Source organism: Harmonia axyridis, chromosome 5 (assembly GCF_914767665.1).
Source record: "Harmonia axyridis chromosome 5, icHarAxyr1.1, whole genome shotgun sequence".
NCBI lineage: Eukaryota > Metazoa > Arthropoda > Insecta > Coleoptera > Coccinellidae > Harmonia > Harmonia axyridis.
Window position 1 is genome coordinate 2,260,111 of NC_059505.1, and position 20,147 is coordinate 2,280,257.

At 36.1% G+C, this 20,147-nt stretch overlaps 1 protein-coding gene across 1 annotated transcript in view; it reads right to left on the reverse strand.

Moving 5' to 3' along the window:
- LOC123679710 (serine/threonine-protein phosphatase 6 regulatory ankyrin repeat subunit A) overlaps window positions 1-20,147 on the reverse strand; it is a 46,105-nt gene that overhangs the window by 16,795 nt on the left and 9,163 nt on the right. The window contains exons 3-5 of the mRNA XM_045617127.1: window positions 15,201-15,302; window positions 7,731-7,832; window positions 2,438-2,554 (exon numbers count right to left, since the gene is read on the reverse strand). Of these exons, the coding sequence (XP_045473083.1) occupies window positions 2,438-2,554; window positions 7,731-7,832; window positions 15,201-15,302 (321 nt within the window). The remainder of the gene's footprint in view (window positions 1-2,437; window positions 2,555-7,730; window positions 7,833-15,200; window positions 15,303-20,147) is intronic.

Sequence of the window (20,147 nt, forward strand, 5' to 3'; positions counted from 1 at the left end):
AGAACCTGCCGAGAGTAGCTTCAAGGCTTCAAGGACGGTGGTTTTGACGTCGAAGACCAGTATGGCGGTGGAAGAGAGAAGGTTTTCAAGATATATAATTGGAGGCAATACTTGAATGAGACTCGTGTCAAATGTAACAAAAATTGGCAGGATCCTTAGTTTGGTGACGCAACAAGCCATTTTAAAACGCCTGAAAGTTATGGGAATGATTCAGAAACAAGGATATTTGGTGCCGTATGACTTGAAGCTGAGATAAGTTGAACGGCGTTTGTTTGCTTGTGAACAGCTGCTTGCAAGGTGAATACGGAAGGAATTTCTGCATCGCATTGTGACTGGAGATGAAAAATGTGTTCATTACGATAATCACAAGCACAGAAAATAATGGGGATATCCCGGCCACATTTCACGTCGACAGCCAAACCGAATATTCATGGTTCCAAGGTCATGCTCAGTATCTGGTGGGACTGTGTTCAATTTCAGTTCATTTTTGACATTTCAATAGATTTCAAACTACAATCAACGAGTTGATCGGCCAATCAAAGTTTTATGAAGCCGGTTGTTAGTCTTGTATTCAGTTTTCACTACCTTGTTCAGGTTTTCACTTACTTATTCAATATGTACCAATTAAATTCAACAAATTATCGAAAACTGTTTTCGGTTAATTAAGAAATTTTATTCCATGGTCACGTATCGTTTTTTTCATTAATATAATTCAGTGATTATTTGCTATAGTGTTCATAGACCTTTTCGTCCATTTTACGAATTTAATCAGCCTAGTGAGCAAGCAATTCAAGGATCGTTTTCGCCCTAATTTTACTCTTCTCCATTCAAAACCAAACCAACAAATATGCGTACCAAAAAGAATATTGCTTCTGTAGCGCGAAATATTGAAGAAGACGTCGAAATGTCGATACGTCGCCATTCTCAACTTGTTGGTCTTTGTCCTTCGACTACGTGGTTCAAGAGTAATGCCAACTGAAAGTTTTCGATAAAATATTTAAAGCAGCCTGTATCTGGGACCTATTTCGAACTCTGATTCAGACTACCCTAAATTTCCTGTATCTACACTGACAGCCTGTACAGTTATTCGTGAAACATCCTGTATATTCTTGAGGAACATATTTCATTCAAACCCGCCCTCTAATATCTTCGGTCGATACTAAACCAGGAAAAATGTTAATCCAAGATATGAAAAAGAACAGGTGAAACCAACCCTCTTGAAATCGAACACACCATTAGCGAATTATTTTCATCATTTGCATCCAAATTTGTGGTCATTTTGGGTGGGGTTGGATTTTTAGTTGCGTGTGAATATCCCCGGAGACTGGTACCGAACATCACAATTCGGTTGAGCTGGGACATCAAATCATAAAAAATGAATAACAAATCGAATCGTCTGAATCCATAGATTTCACTGCACGTCGTCCGGTATTGGTCCATATATTTAAGGTGAAATTGAAAGGAAATTTTCCGAAAATCAACTTTTTTTAGTATCAATATTCCTACTTTTCATAACAATCTAAAAACTCAAGGTGAATGAAGTTCTGTTCACAATATTTTTAATTCAACGAATATCAAGGAAAAAATATAGAAAAAGATGAAAACAAAATATTTCAGAGGCTTAATCAATATTAATTAGTAGCTTATATTTTCAGATGATTCTAATATCGATAATAATGATGTTAATCTCTTTCTTTATTTTCTATGAATATTTTCTCAATTCACTGGTCAGATTATCCCATAGAGTAATAAACGTAGATAGAGGAAGTATATGCAACTTTTACATGTCCCCAACATTGTTAGATTACGTTGTCGGATTGTGGTTTATTTTCAATTGCACAATTTTACTATATCGTTATGAATGTATTTTATATTGAATGAAATATATCTATATTATATTTATTAGAGTGATTCTCTATTGAATATGCAAATTTGAATATTTGGAATCCGATATTTTTCATAATTGTCGAATTTATAATGAGCAGAATATTTATTATTTTCTGTATCTACCTGCTGAAATCCAAGGTTTGGCAACTTTTGCTCTCCTAGTGTCATCAGTTGTTTCACGATTTTTGGAGCGCTTGAAGTTTGTTTTCTGAATTTCAGATATATTTAGGTATTCATCTCAATATATTTTGAGTTAATATGAAACGTTGATTCACTATGTGACATAAGAATTGTGTTCTTTGTGGAGAAACTCGCGAATTGAGTGAAATTCGTATCACTGATATGTTTTCATTTCCGCGCACCTTATGTCAAATTTGATAGTTCATGTTGGGGATAAAATTTGCTTACTGAAAATGACATATGCTCCCTCTATCTTTGTTTATTATTCTGAGGTTGGAGACCATGTCCAGTTCAAAAATCTGAAATTGCACACATCCTGACGAAATGATAAAGTTCTGGAAGGAGCCCTCAAAAATAGTCATATACTTACTCCGTCAGCCTTCAACCTGATATCCTTTCCTGCTGTTGTTAAAAGAGCCCTCAAAATAGCGGTGGCAGTTCCAGTTTGTCTAGATGCAACCAAGTGAACAGCAGTCTGATTCCGACTCTGGAAAAAAAAGTTAAAGATGAGTGTGTTGTTCCCATGCAAATGTTGGCATGCATGTCGAAGTTTTGAAACTCACGGAACGCGCTTACTGGAATTCAGCTCCCCCTTGTATTTTACTCCGCAATAAAAATCAGTAATAATTTTAGCAGAAATCGATACCTATAATTCGACCGAATTCGAAAGTTCTATGATAAATTTAGGAAAATGTTCAGTTTAGTAACGATATGTTTTGTTGCTATAGTGATACTTGCTGTTCAATGGAGATAGCTTAAGATAAACCAACAGACACCAAGAAAGAGCTGCTTAAATTTAAAATTTTTTTTGTGAAACATAGGTAGTATAGCAAGGAGTGAGTGATTGAATTTGTAGTAAAGAACGAAGGGTTTACAATTTTTTTTTAATGAATTTGTTAATAATGTGTTTGTCCACCGCGATTATCTATACTCTGCCCAACACGTTTCGGCATTGATGCAATAAGATGGTCTATTTCTATCCCAAGCTACCTCTACTTCATGTCTCAGAGTCGCCAAAGTCCGTGAGGGCTGGGGCTAAATTTCCAAGCCTTCTACCCATGATGTCCCAAACATGCTCTATGGGCGAAAGATCGGGGAATCTGGGCGGCCATATCAAAAAATTCACATGGGTCGCTTCAAAAAAGTTTAATCTTACTCTGGCAACATAAGGTCGGGCATTATCTTGCGGAAATATTGGATTCTCAAGCCGGTCAAGGTAAGGAAGAACATATGGCTCCACTATTTCTTTAAGGTAACGCAGCACTGTCATGTTACCTCGAATGAAGGCTTAAGGTGACCTACTTGCATGTGCAATAGCACCCCATACCATAACGCCTACTGTCCGGTGTACATGACGCTTAACATCAAACTGAGGTTCACGTCTTTCTCCTCGTCGTCGTCTAACCCTTCTTTGGCCAACCTTATTTATATGTAATAAAAATAATATTTCAATTCAGTAATGGTTAACGTATTTCATGGATGATTTTTTTGGTTGTTTCTATTATTCGATTGTTTGGGTCTGAGAAGAACCGTTTGCCAAACTAGGTAATTTTTTAGAGTTCATATTGAGGGTATCCGGGTTTGAACCCCAGTCATCTTCATCGCATCTGTTCCCTCTAACCACTGTTCTGCCACCATCACTAATAACTAAGCAGGTACAAACGATCTAAACCCAAAATTCAGTACAGATGTGCTAAGCGGTGTTCAATAAGCCCATAGTATTAGTAACACAGATTTTATGTTTGAAAAGGAAATTCAAATCAAAGGAAAAGTTCAAGGACAGATCCTTCAAGGAGATGCGCTTCTCTTTGAGGGATGTGTCCTTAAACTTAACCATAGATTGGATCGCTAGAATTATGTTAGTTTGTTAATTATTAATAAATCCAATATTCTGAGTGAATAAATTATTGAATTCTTGTAAGAGTTTATTCATAAATAGCAAATGTTCGTTAACTTCCAGTTGACAATTTGTTGATAATGAATTTATGTTATTTGTGGAGATAATGTTAGTTCATATAAATTATTTATAACCGAAATATATTAAATATTATCAAATACCTCGTAAAAAAATATTTTATTCACTATTAATAAACTTTTTTGAATGCATAATTTAACTATTAATGAAGATATTAAATATAAATCTGCTGTGATAGTTGTGAATAAATAACCTCCAAATAAGAGCTTTATCAATTAAAAAATATGGATTTCTCTCAGTGGAAAGTGGGAAACTTCTAGTTTGAACGATATCGAATATTTTCTTGTCAAACCGTGAATTCCTTGTAGTTTTCATGGCCTACTGGAATTCCACGATTCAATACTACAACATTATATTCAGATTAGCATCAATTTTTTTTTCTCGAAGCTGTGCTAATTTCCGGAGATATTTCGACATGCAATCTAGACGCGAATGTCATGATCGTTCTTATTTATTTTCAACGGGAATTGCAGTCCTTTCTCAGGACAATGGGAGTTTGAACACTGAAATGAGTGGCGAACAGGCGATAATGTAATAAAATGGAGGAAATTAAGCACCAGAAGCTATTGCAGATAAACTGTGGGAATATTTCACTTCATCGACAAGTTTTGATGAGGGATTCTAGTGATTTTCTATTTCACTCAAGGGATTTTTTCTAAATTATAGCGGTTTACATATTTTATATGCTGTCGATGCTTTCAAATTTATCTACATACGGGGTGATTCAAAATTCGAGTCAGTCGGTATGGTCTGGTGATATGTGTCCTGCGAGATCACCTGACTTGAATCGTTTGGATTATTTTGTATGGGGTTATTTGAAATAACTAGTCTTCGCAGTGGAAATTAATATTCAAGAATAATTTATGTCGTAATGATCTCTTTTTCGAAAAAAATGATACGCCACTGAGATATTTCAAACTAAAAATCATTTCTGAATTTCCCGTTTGATTTAAATAGAAGAAATTCTTATACATTCTTTGAATAAGGCAAAGAATAAACCATCTTAACCATTCTTAACGCTTATTTTTCATTTCTTCAATAAATTATCTATTATTATATAGCTCTTGATGAATAAAATTTAAGATGAATTATTGTTTCTGCACATAAAAACTGCACCTGATACGAAAGAAATTCTAGACATTTTACTCAAATCTATGGCGGTCTAGCAATCTAGTTACAGAAATCATGATTTCATGTGTATTTGATAATTGTGTTATTCGATGACATATAGCAGAGAATTTCAACCACAGATTCATATGTTTTACAAGTGTTTCAATTTTAACTATTGATCATAGATTGAACCCCGCCTACAAATCGATGATTATTGGCAGATTGAATTATTATAAGAAGTCTATGAAACTGACTTGCAAAAGTACGTGAATATTTACGTGAATCAATGCATTCTTCTAAGGTATTTTATGAATATTCTCCATACAAGTTACGTTTGATATTATCATTTATTTTATCAAATGGTGATACTGAATATGTTGTTTGTTATAGATTTATGATGTCTCATTAGTCAATTCAACTAGCAGTAATGGAGAAAATAAAAAGCGAAGAAGTTTTGGGAAAAGATTGAATCGAAGTTCCTAATGAAGAAAAGCTGTTTCACATTAAGAAATAGAGCCATCTGTGAGTACTTATAACAATTAATATAGGTAGTACGTATATTCAAAGAACACCACTTCTTCCAAATTCTGACTATCTCTAACGTTGATGATTTCAATCATAGGAAAAGGCAACTGCAAAATCCATTCGCTTCTATTTTTTTTTGTATGAAATCTGGAATTGTCCAACATTTTTGAATTGGCAATATCTTGAGAATTTTTGTTTACATCCTACAGTTATAACTGAACGGGTTGGGGCAAAAAATAAAACATCTTAATGTGTGTTTTTCATTTCTTCAAAAAACTGTCTATTATTTGGATAGTTCTTGATAACGTATATAAAAGTTAAGATGATTTATTATTTCTGCATAAAAACGGTACCCTATACGAACAAAATTCTAGACATTTGATCAAATCTATGTAGATTTAGCAATCCAGTTACTGTAAATATGATTTTCCTCTTCGATTTGATAATCATGTCATTCGATGATATAGCATAGTTATTCAACCATAGATTCATATATTTTTCAGTTACTCTCGATCATAGATCGAAGGAATGCCAAAACTCCGCCTACAAATCGATGATTATTAGCAGACTGAATTATTATAAGTAGTCTGTGAGGCTGACTTGCAAAAATACGTTAATATTTACGTGAATCAATGCATTCTTCCCCAGATAGTTATTTCTAAGGTATTTTATGTATATTCTTCATACAAGTTACGTTTGATATTATCATTTATTTTATCAAATGGAATTGATGATATTGAATGTGTTTGATTGTTATAGATTTATGATGTCTCATTAGTCAATTCTACTAGCAGTAATGAAGGAAATAAAAAGCAAAGAAGTTTCGAGAAAATATTGAACCGAAGTTTATAATGACGAAAAGCTGTTTCACATTAAGAAATAGAGCCATCGGTGAGTACTTATAACAATTATTATAGGTAGTAAGTATATTCAAAGAACACCACTTCTTTCAAATTCTGACTACCTATAACGTTGATGATTTCAATCATAGGAAAAGGCAACTGCAAAATCCATTCGCTTCTACTTTTTTTTGTATGAAATCTGGAATTGTCCAACATTTTTGAATTGGTAATATTTTGAGAATTTTTTTTACATCCTACAGTTAAAACTGAACTGGTTGGGGGCAAAAAATAGAACATCTTAATGTGTGTTTTTCATTTCTCCAAAAAACTGTCTATTATTTAGATAGTTCTTGATAACGTATATAAAAGTTAAGATGATTTATGGTTTAGCATAAAAACGGCAATTATTATAGTTAGTTAGTTTATTTAACGAAAACAAATTCAATTCCGCTTATCAGTCCGTCCGTAAACACGATATCTCTCGAACATAATAAACTAGAAATTTTCATGTTAGGTTCAGATCTCGAATTTAAATGACGGGTTATAATTAGGGAATCCAATCCCGCACCAAAATATCGATCTCATAAAGTACCGCGTAATATTCTTTATTAGTTGAATTAACAATATATCAAAAATACTTATTGTCTAGCGGCAATAAACAGATAATGACATTTCATGAAATACTAGATGACTATGTTTTTTAAATTGATAAGAAATAATTTCTTTCATATTCTGTCTGTTTGACCACAAGTACCAAATATTTCTGGAAACAGATCATTTTTATTAATCTAAAAATGTAACAAACTACAGGGTGTTACTTTCAAACCAATTTCAAACGAATGTATTTTTATCCACCCTGTATCAATTGGAATCAACATGTGATACATTTTTGGAATCAGCTTAGCTAGAGTAATCGGAAAATTGGGACAAAATGGGGGAGTTCCATTTGAAAAAAATGACGGTGACGTCATTACTCGAAAGTAATTCACCCTGTATATACGGTAAATTAAAATAAAAAATCGACGTGTTTCAGGATTATTTCTTAAAATGGTCTGTTCAGCTAAAAATGAATTTTTGCAATATTTTACGGACACAGTGTATAATAATAGGATACATTCCTGAGTACTTACTTCTTCTTTCGAAAATGAAAAAAAGGTTGACAATGCTATGAACTATTATTGAATTGAATTATAAAATTGGAAATTACTCACCCCTCCAGTAGAATATGGATCGACACCTTTTTTGGTCAAAAGTAATTTGACAACATCTTCTCGGGAATGCATTGATGCTATGTGAAGTACATTATAATTATCCTGAAAAAAAAACCTTTTTAAATATTTCACGATAGCTTTCTATGATGAAATGAATAGATTTTTAAGAATAGTTCGTTCATCCTGAAATATTTTCCAGGAAGGGGATAATCGAAGTTTGCAAGCATGCATTTATTTTTTTGAAAACTTTCGTTCACTCAAGAAAATTATTCCAAAAAAGTAATGAATGACATTTCGTTGAAAGTGAAGCGTTTTCCAATGGAATGATTCATGTATGAGTATTTTAAGGGGAATCGATGAATGTTCATCTCATTTTTGAGAATGTATGCCATTAACGATGGAACACGATATCTGCCGAATGGTCACCATGGCTACTGTTGCAGCACCATATTCTTCAGGAAATTTTCAATGACTGTGGAGCATTGGCACAGACCTTATTTTTAACGTGGTTCCAAAAAAAAAGTCTAAAGGTGTTAAATCTCAAGATCTCGGTGGCCAATTGTGATCATCTCATAGCGAAATAACACGACCAGGAGACTTTTTTTTGCAAAATTCCGATTGTTTCATTGCTTGTGTGGAAGGTAGCGTCTTATTGAAAATAAAGCTCCCTCCACATCAATTTATTCCAATTTCGGTCATGAAAATAGTAATAGTAATAGTGTTTATTCATTCCAAAAAATTACAGAATTGTGAAGATGGAATAAGTCAAATAAAAAATATACATCACTTTTTACAAAATTCTTTGAATTCAAGAATACTGTAAGGCTCACAATTCAAAATTAGGACATATAAAGCTTTTCTGAATTTTTTGTGACATGAAATAACGGGTGTTTTTTTTCGAGGTATATAACTTTAAGTTGGCATTACTGTTCGAGATGGCGACCGATTTAACAGTTGTCTAGTGATTTATTCACAGTTTGGTTTGGCAATTTCTTATGAATAGACTCATGCCTGAACAACGCTTGCAAATAGTGCAATTTTATTTCGAAAATAATGGTTCTGTGCGGAATACGTATCGCGCACTACGTCCATTTTATTTTGTTTAGCGATGAAGCGCACTTCTGGTTGAATGGCTACGTCAACAAACAAAACTGCCGCATTTGGAGAGAAGCTAATCCTCAAGTGTATGTCGAAACACCGTTACATCCAGAAAAACTGACTGTTTGGTGCGCTTTATGGGCTGGTGGAATCATTGGTCCGTACTTCTTCAAAAACGATGATGGCCAGAACGTTACAGTCAATGGTGATCGGTATAGAGCCATGATTACTTACTTTTTCTTTGCTGAATTGAACAACCATGATGTCCAGGAGCTGTGGTTCCAACAAGACGGCGCAACATGTCACAAAGCTCGTGCCACAATCGATTTATTGAAAGACACGTTTGGTGACCGCCTAATTTCACGTTTTGGACCTGGGAATTGGCCACCAAGATCTAGTGATTTAACACCGCTAGACTACTTTCAGTTTTTGAAATTTTAACAATTTCAAAGCATTGTTGAAGAGTGTATCGCTGCAATTTTTAGTAATGGAGAGTTTTTACTTATCTAATGTCGAAAGATGATAGCTTCAAAAGTTACAAGTGCCCAGATAGAAGGCTATTCAAAATGACAACTCTTATTAGAAAATCTTTTATAATTCTATTATATGGCATGTCTGCGAGCAGTTCAATTGAGCAATTTTATTCTTTACCTGCGCAATTTCATTTAAAATTGAATAGCGAGGTATTTGCTCGCTATACAATTCTTGACTTCACTTCAAAGATTTTATCTTTTTTCGAAACGATTCGATATAGTGAAACTTTTGAAGAGTCATTACCTATTACGTAAGTAAAATTACAATTCTCTAATTCATTCTCCATGAATTGAACTTTTTGAAATGAAACATGTGAGTTTTTATACGCGTAGTAGAGTATAAATTTGATTCCAGATAGGACAGAAGTTCGCGTCAAGGGTGATTTAGAAAAATTCCCATTCGCATAATCACTGTAATTTCCTGCTTGGAGGATATTTCAGAGTCGTTACAGATTTTATCGCGAAAACTCGCTTTTTCATCGTGAAAATGCGAAACTCCAATATTGTTCGAAATCAACTCATAAGACACAAGGGTTAGGAATTAGAATAAATAGTAAGCGGTGTTTTTTTCGAGATATATAACTTTAAGTTGGCATTACTGTTCAAGATGGCAACCGATTTGACAGCTGTCAAATGATTTATTCTCAGTTTGGTTTGGCAATTCAGTACGAATAGACAAACGATCATCAAGTCGAATGGGCCCAAAATGAGATTGCCGTTGTTCCCGATTTTCATAAGCGAATTTTGTTTAGCGATGAAGCGCACTTCTGGTTGAATGGCTACGTCAACAACAAAACTGCGACATTTGGAGTGAAGCTAATCCTCAAGTGTATGTCGAAACACAGTTACATCCAGAAAAACTGACTGTTTGGTGCGCTTTATGGGCTGGTGGAATCATTGATCCGTAATTCTTCAAAAACGATGATGGCCAGAACGTTACAGTCAATGATGATCGGTATAGAGCCATGATTACTAACTTTTTCATTCCTGAATTGAAAAACCATGATGTCCAGGAGCTGTGGGTCCAACAAGACGGCGCACCATGTCACACCTCTCGTGCCACAATCGATTTATTGAAAGACACGTTTGGTGACCGCCTAATTTCCCGTTTTGGACCTGTGAATTGGCCTCCAAGATCTTGTGATTCAACACCGCTAGACTACTTTTTGTGGGGCTATGTAAAGTAATTGGTCTATGCGGATAAGCCACAAACCCTTGACCATTTGGAAGACAACATTCGCCGTGTTATTGCCGATATACGGCCACAAATGTTGGAAACAGTCATCGAAAATTGGACGTCCAGATTAGACTACATCCGAGCCAGCCGTGGCGGTCATATGACAGAAATCATATTCAAAATGTAATGCCACAAGATTATCTTGCGGATAAATAAAATTCATGTCAATCGAATAATCCATCGTGGTTTTATTGCAATTTGAAGTTCTATAGCTCTAAAAAAAACACCCTTCAGTATAATGACCACTTTTAAGTCAGCCTGAGGTGCACACCTAAGAGCCGTAGTTTTCACGATCTCAATTCAAGTGTTACGTGAATGTGGAAAATGAGATTATCGAGTGATAAAAATGCACTTTTTAATCCTCAGCGCCAATGTCAAGTTGCAAAGAGTTATAAACACGCAAATCGTGAAAGATCTTCAGGCTTAGAGTTATATTTACTGTCGACCTTATGGAATAATGGAGTTCCATAATCATTGCATTATGAATTTTTACGCTTTTCACGGCCGTATGAAGGATATTCATTTCGAAGAAAGATTAAATTCATTTCAAACCTTTTGATGTGATGACATGAATGGACATGAAAAAATTTACTTCTAATATAGGGTGTTTTTTTTTTTCGAAGTATATAACTTTAAGTTGGCATTAATGTTCAAGATGGCAACCGATTTAACAGCTGTCAAGTGATTTATTCTCAGTTTGGTTTGGCCATTCATCATGAATAGACTCACGCCTGAACAACGCTTGCAAATAGTGCAATTTTATTTCGAAAATAATGGTTCTGTGCGGAATACGTATCGCGCACTACGTCCATTTTATCGTCGACAAAATCGTCCATCATAGCAATTAATTCGATTAACCATGGAACGTTTTCGCACCACGTTTACTCTTATTGATAACTCGCATCCCCAGAGACGCCGTACGGTGCGTACAGAAGAAGCTATTGCTGCTGTAGAGCGTAGCATTGAGGAAGACCCGAATGAGTCTATCCGCCATCGAGCACAGGAATAGGATCTGTGTCCATCCACTTTATGGAAGATTTTGCGGAAGTATCTTGGTTTGCGTGCTTACAAAATCCCACTCGTGCAAGAATTGAAGCCAAACGATCATCAAGTGAGGCGTAGATTCGTCGAATGGGCCCAAAATGAGATTGCCGTTGTTCCCGATTTTCATAAGCGAATTTTGTTTAGCGATGAAGCGAACTTCTGGTTGAATGGCTACGTCAACAAACAAAACTTCAGCATTTGGAGTGAAGCTAATCCTCGAGTGTATGTCGAAACAGCGTTACATCCAGAAAAACTGACTGTTTGGTGCGCTTTATGGGCTGGTGGAAGCATTGGTCCGTACTTCTTCAAAAACGATGATGGCCAGAACGTTACAGTCAATGGTGATCGGTATAGAGCCATGATTACTAACTTTTCCATTCCTGAATTGAACAACCACGATGTCCAGGAGCTGTGGTTCCAACAAGACGGCGCAACATGTCACACAGCTCGTGCCACAATCGATTTATTGAAAGACACGTTTGGTGACCGCCTAATTTCACGTTTTGGACCTGTGAATTGGCCTCCAAGATCTTGTGATATAATACCGCTAGACTACTTTCTGTGGTGCTAAGCAAAGTCATTGGTCTATGAGGATAAGCCACAAACCCTTGACCATTCGGAAGACAACATTCGCCGTGTTATTGCCGATATACGGCCACAAATGTTGGAAAAAGTCATCGAAAATTGGACGTCCAGATTGGACTACATCCGAGCCAGCCGTGGCGGTCATATGCCAGAAATCATATTTAAAATGTAATGCCACAAGATTATCTTGCGGATAAATAAAATTCATGTCAATCGAATAATCCATCGTTGTTTTATTGCAATTTAAAGTTCTATAGCTCTAAAAAAAAAACACCCTTTGCATTCCTAAAAATATTTGTGAATCAAAAATCGAGTCAACAATTGTTTTCACGCCATCGTTCACCTGTAACCCCTAAAAAACATTAACTCAGAATTATCTTCAATAATATCCGATAAATTCCAGTTATCATGTTTATGACCGATATTTATGTATTCCATAGATCTCGACTTCCGTCCAATTTCCATAAAATTCCCATTCCCAAGAAGAATACCTACCGAATATAAAACGGAATCGGTATGGGATGTGTATAAAGTCGTACAATACCTCATGTTTGTAGATATTTATGATCGACTCAGATTTATGCGAAACGCTTAATAGGAAAATGGCTAGCACAAAAATGCACGACCATCAGGGGCTGGATGAATTAGTCACAATAGGTGAAGGCATGTTTGCGTGACGCATTGTCCTAGATTTTCTTGGAAAATCTCGAACGCTCGTCAATCTAACGCCGGCACACGCATCAGGGTGTTTAACTATAAGCATCATTATGGAAAATTACGATATTCCGTAGTTATATTGTTCTTTAGTGTGATTGAAGATTAAGTTTTCATGTTTTAACAACGAAATTTTAATAATAACAATTAATATTATTTCATGGTTTGTTCTCAAACGGATACGAGATTTTATGATGATTCTTCGCTTTGCACGCCGAGTTACGGGGTGTTGAAATTTTTCTTGAGAACAGATTATTTATTCATTGCTCTCGGTTTTTTGAGAAAAAATGGTACGCCCCTGAGATATACTAACTGACAAAGAAACTGCAACACCCAGAAGGGGCACAAATGAAGTTCAAGATCGAGGTCTAAGACTTAAGGCCATTAGAGACAGATTTACAACTGATATTTGGCTGATGAGTGGTTAGGAGAACAAGGCCATCCTGTCCGAACGGAGAAGGTCTTTTAGACTGCAGCATTATCGACCTCATCTTGTGTTACCTCTGACGGTTGAGCATCGCCGGCAACGATTACGGTGGTGCAGAGAACGTCAACATTGGAATGTGGAATGGCATCAGGCAGCCTTTTCTGATGAATCTCAATTCTCTTTGGGTGCATATGATGGCCGAAGGAGGTTGAGACGACGTCGGGGAGAAAGACGTGAACCTCAGTTTGATGTTGAGCGTCATGTACATCGGACAGTAGACGTTATGGTATGGGTACTATTGCACATGCAAGCATGTTACCTTTAGTCCTCATTCGAGGTAACACGATAGTGCTGCCTTACTTTCAAGAAATACTGGAGCCATATGTTCTCGCTTACCTTAAACGGCTCGAGAATCTAATAATTCAGCAAGATAATGCCCGACTTCATGTTGCCAAAGTTAGTTGAATTTTTTCGAAACGACCCATGTGAATCTTTTGCCTTGGCCGCCCAGATCCCCCGATCTTTCGCCCATAGAGCATGTATGGAACATCATGGGTAGAAGACTTGGAAATTCACCCTAGCCCCTTCGAACTCTGGCGGCTGTGAGATATGAAGTACAGGTAGCTTGGGATAGTATTCCACAAGAAGAAATAGACCATCATATTGCATCAATGCCAAGATGTGTTGGGGAGTATATAGATAATCGCGGTAGACAAACACATTATTATCAAATTTATCAAAAAAACTTGTAAAACCTTCGTTTTTTTGAATTTCTCGACCGATTTCAGAACAAAGGTCATTATTTTTCAGGCAAAATTCATTCACATTCTGTATAATCTCATGCTCTAATGAAGGACGAAATTTTATAATGAAAATTTCATGAAATTTTTTTATTTGATGAAAATTCCAAGTTAAAAACAGTTATGGCCGCCATGAACAGAAACATGTTGAATCTCGAACGGAAAAACGAAATTTGTGTTTTACTATGGATTTCATGAAAAATTTCGAGAAAAAAATTCGAAACAAGTATATGAAACAAATTGAAAACAAACAATCTCAATATTCTCAATATTTCAATCAGATGTGATTCAGTTGAAATTCCGCATGTAGCTTAATATGAAGTAATTGGTTCAAATTTCGTTCCAAAATTCATAGAGATTGCTTTTTTCAACCATAACAAATTCAAGTAGAATGTAAAAAAAAAACTATAACCTCAGTGATAACAAATCTATCCAGTTTGAAATTTTGTCCGAGATATGAAACAACAATTTCAAGTCTTATACGAAATGAATAGGGTTTTTCAAAAACAGGTTTTATTTTGATATTTAACGATGTAAAATGAAATCAGCCAAATATGTCACCACGGAGACAGTTGTAGCTATCTTGCAGCACTCTTTTTTCATCAACAATCCACCAGACGACCCCAGAGTGCTTCAGTTTGGTGAACTGTGACTACCACCATTTTTGTTGTGAATTCTAAAAATTTCAATGCGCTGTTTTGGTATTGACATAGTTCTTACTCATCAAATTTCAAAAGATAACAGCATGAAAAGTGGAAGCTATTCAAAATGAAACCAAAGTCACAAAAATGTAGGAAAATATCAGAATCAATTTACCCTTCAACTAAACCAGCTTTAAGCAAAATACTTTTGTACTAGTTTAGTATATTTCGAAGGCATTTTCATAAACATCTAAACTAATATGCACGAACACAATAGTTGCATGTATCCCACAACTTTATGAATCTGAAACAAGTTTTGTCGAACGACTGTCAGTCAATGAAAAGGGGGCGAAATAAAAATAATAATGGCCAATAAAAAGGCAAAACTCACGTTGTTCCTGGCGCCGACATCCGATCCTAATTCGATCATCCTGTCTACCAGGGAGGTCCTGTTGTCCTTTACGGCATACATCAAAGGTGTCATGCCCGTTACCTGGAAACAAATCATTTCAGTGTTTGCTCAATAGTCCTAGAAATGTTTTGTCATTCTAATGCGGGACAATTTGTCTCTGTTCGAAGGATTTCTTGTTGCTGGTCGTGAAATCGCTGTCACGACAAGGATATAGCGGAGATTTCTGTATTCTGTATTTTTTTCAAAACCAGTCTTTTTGTTTCAATGCGTTAATACTTTATATGCAATTTGAATTTACCATCTTCGAATAAAATTTCCGATGATAGTTCCTTGATTCTCAAAAATTATAAAAATGTTATTATTTTATTATTATTATTATTATATTATAAGCATAGTTCAGTGAACTATAAAACTTTTAATAAACAAAAAAAAAAAACTTGAATAAAACCTTAATGAGAAAAATAACACCAAAACAGTTTGAGAACAACAAAAAATACTGAAATGTCCAACATATGAAAATATTCGTATAATTAATTGTATTCAAGAACTTGTGTTATGCAAATGTCGAACCTATTCTTGAATACATTCATCCATACGGTTCCAACAACATCATGCGTAATTTAATTCCAACAGGCGAAAACTCGGTTCCTCAGAAAATTCTCACTGGATCTCGTATGGAATCTTTTCAGCGCTAATTTCAAGTGATGTCCTCTTAGAAGATTGGCGTTCAACTCAAAGAGATGCGATAGATTGGAAGAAGAAACCATTCAATGCTCTAAACGTCACAATCATGTCTCCACGATGCTTACGATCCGCAAACATCTCAAGACACATGATATTCAAGCGATCTTGGTAAGTAGGTCTTTGCACCCTGCATGGCAACCGTGTGACACGCCGCTGCAGATACTTGAGCATTTGAGCATCCCTTTGAAGCTATGGATGTCAGACAGCACCAGCAAACACCAATGTATGTCTTGTAAAGTGCAGCTATATCTGGATGGCCTCCTCTAGAGCCTTTCTGGATGATATGAAGACGTTGTTTTGCTTTATTACAAAAATTAAGAATGTAAGAGATAAGTTACATCCAGATCAACGTGGCTCAGGCATTCATCCAAGGCAACACTTTGGGGTAACCCCCAGGGGGTCTGTTGATGATAGATACGGGTGTGGCAAGCCTGGGGCCCCAGCTGGTTACTTCACCTAAAGAAGCGTGTGGTCCCTGCGATAAAGGGACAAAAATGAGGATCTATGTCGCAGGGGATAGCCTCGGAAACCTCGTTGGTCAGTCGAGGTAAAACAGACTCTATGGGAAGTTGCGGTGCTGGGCAACCCATAGTAGAGCCTCAGCAACCCCGGGTAAGTGGTGGAAATGGCAGCGCCACCCCCGGTACAGCTACTGCTGGGAAAGGGATGAACCAGATGACGGTGGGGAGCCCCCGGTATCTGGTCATCAAGAGAAAAGATGGTACTGACTTCTCAGGAGTCAGTCCATTCAAAATTGAAAAAATATTATATGGTTTAGCTGGCGAAGTTAATAGTGTTAGGAAAATAAATATGGGACTTTTAATAGAGACTATTTCCAAAAAACAATCGTTATTGTTATCGAAAATTGAGAAATTTGGAGAATTCGATGTTGAAGTTACTCCACACACCCAGTTAAATCAAAGTAAAGGTGTTATATACTGCCGCGATCTACTCAACTGTACAATAGAAGAAATAAAAGAAGGCCTGGAAAATCAAGGAGTTATTGATATCAGAAGACTCAAAACGAAAAAGAACGGAATATTAGTTGATACTCCCGGACATATTCTGACTTTCAATTCACCGAATCTTCCGAAGAAAATAGACATTGCTATTTATAAAAGAGTCGAAGTACGTCCATATATCCCCCCACCTATGAAGTGTTTCAGATGTCAAAAGTTTGGCCATGTAGCTTCGAAATGTACAAACATCGAAATTTGTATATGTGGTAAACCGAAACACCCAGAAATAATAGTTTGTAGTAAACCGTTCAAGTGCCCTAATTGCGAAGGGGAACATTTGAGTACTGACAAGAGATGCCCAACTTACACTTTCGAAAAGTCCATACAAGAGATAAAAACCCTCGAGAATATACCATACTTCGAAGCCCGAAAGAAAGCTACAGCTAGAACCCCTATCACAGGAGTCTCTTATGCTCAAATGACCCAGACCAAATATCTAAAAGAAAATGATCTCTCATCAAAAATTATACCTGAATTGATTAATACAGTGAAATCTATTGTTGAACGCTATCTCAAACCTCTCAATATCGCGCAAAGTGAAGAATCATCAGAAAAAATTGATGAGGATATTATAATTCAATCAGAAAAACCTAATGAACCACTTCGGCAATTACGATCCATGCTACCACCGCTAACTCCACTCAAGATAGATACATCGAAACAATACAGCAAACGGAAAGGAGATCAGAGATCACCTTTAGGAGACGATGCTGATGAATCTGACTCGAGTCAGCTTTCACAAAAATCAGAGAGGAAATTGAAAAAAAGTAAACTTCTGCCAAAAGGCAGACAACGAAAGAATCAGCCACCTGACAAGGTGGAAATTACAGGAATAGGAAATGAAACAATTTGATCTATTTTTAACTAAAATTATATTTTGATAATATTATACACTTTTACTGACATTTTATACATTTATATATACGTTATTTACTCTAATTTTATTTATACTAATTTATTCATTTTAATATGTAATCATTTATTCATTTTAATATGTAATTGTTCATTTATTTATTTATTTATTTATCTATTTATTTATTTATTCATTCATTTATCGGTTTATTTATACATGTACTCATTGATACTCTATTATTATTACTATCTTGCAAGATGTACACAAACAATAACATAATCCAATGGAATTGTAGAGGCTGTATCAAAAGATACTGTGATATCAAGATTCTTATTCAAGAGTACAACCCTATGTGCATTTGCCTTCAAGAAACACATCTGAAACCAGCTCAGTCATACTCCCTGAAAAATTACAATATTGAAAGGAATGATTTTACCTCAAACCAAAATGCATCTGGGGGCGTAGCTATATTTCTGAGAAATGATATCCACTACAATGTACTAAATATTGACACTGAACTACAGGCCGTTGCGGTGGAAATCCTTGTCCCATACAAAATAACAGTATGCAGCATATATCTACCGGATGGAAGTTGGACAATTGGAGAAATTGATGAGCTGCTTGAGCAGTTACCCTCCCCAAAGATGATTATGGGAGACTTCAATGCACACAACATACTGTGGGGATCCATTAAAACCGATCGGAGAGGCAGAATCATTGAGAACTGGTTAGATAGAGATGATCTAACCCTGCTTAATACAGGTAAACAAACACACATGAACACAATCAGCAATACTTTTTCGGCAATAGACCTAACAATTGCATCGAGCACCCTAGCCACCAGAGTAACTTGGACTGTAGATGATGATCTATACAACAGTGATCATTTTCCGATAATTGTGGAAACCGATAAAGCACAGAGAATTCGATCTTCTCCACGAAGATGGATTCATGAGAAAGCCAATTGGCAAAAATTTAGAAATACATTGACACCTCCGGAAAGTATTAATGTAGCATCTGTAACGAAAGCACTAAAACATGCAGCTGAGATGAGTATACCGAGAACCAAAGATATACCATTGAAACATATAGTACCGTGGTGGAATCGCGAGGTGAGCGCTGCGATAAAACAAAAGAAGTCTGCTCTAAATCGTTTCAGAAAGCACCCCACAACAGAAAATTTAATATTTTTCAAGAAAGCACGAGCCGAATCTAAAAGAAAAATCCTCGAAAGTAAGAGACATAGCTGGAACCAATACGTGTCATCCATAACATCAGATGAAACCGTAGGGAATGTGTGGAAGAAAATAAAGTCTATATCTGGAAAAAATAGGTCCAACCCATTGACATGCTTGAAAGTACAAGGGGATATGTTTCAAGAACCCACTGAAATAGCAGATATTCTAGCCGATCATTTCGAAAATACTAGTAGTTCAAGCAACTATAACACCACCTTCCTTGAAAATAGGTTGGAAATGGAGCTGCCCCTTGATTTCGAAACAACGGAATTGCTAGAATATAATCAGCCATTCTCTATGATGGAGTTAGAACAGTCATTGAGTTCCTTGAAAAAGACTGCACCCGGATTTGATGAGATTTCCAATGAGATGCTGAAGAATGTGAATCCTGCAATGAAAGAAATATTATTGGAACTATATAACAAACTATGGAATAACTGTTCTTACCCTAATGAATGGAAGGAAGCGGTGATTGTCCCCATCCTGAAGGCTGGAAAAGACCCATTGAGTCCCTCGAGCTACAGACCTGTAAGCCTTACTAGTTGTTTGGGAAAACTGCTCGAGAAACTGATACATGGCCGTCTTCAGTGGTATATGGAAAAGAGAGAACTTCTATCACCTTACCAAGCCGGTTTCAGAAAGAACCGATCCACGATTGATCATCTTGTAATGCTCGAAAATGAAATTCAAAACGCGTTCATAAGGCGAGAACACACTGTTGCTGTCTTCTTCGACATAAAAGGAGCTTTTGACATGACATGGCGATATAAAATATTGCAGAAGATGTTCGATTCTGGATTCAAAGGCATACTTCCGAAGTTTGTCCGGTCATTCTTGGAAGATAGGAGGTTCACAGTGAGAGTAAGTGGCTCGTTTTCCAGCTCAAGGAGTCTGGACAATGGAGTACCACAGGGCTCTACCCTCAGCTGCACACTGTTCAACATGGTTATCGAAAAAATCATTGAGAATGTAAACCCTACAATAATTAGATGTCTGTATGTGGACGATCTGGTTATCTTGCTCTCTGGAAGGTCAATTGAAAAAATAGCCCACCAAATACAAGGGGCTATAA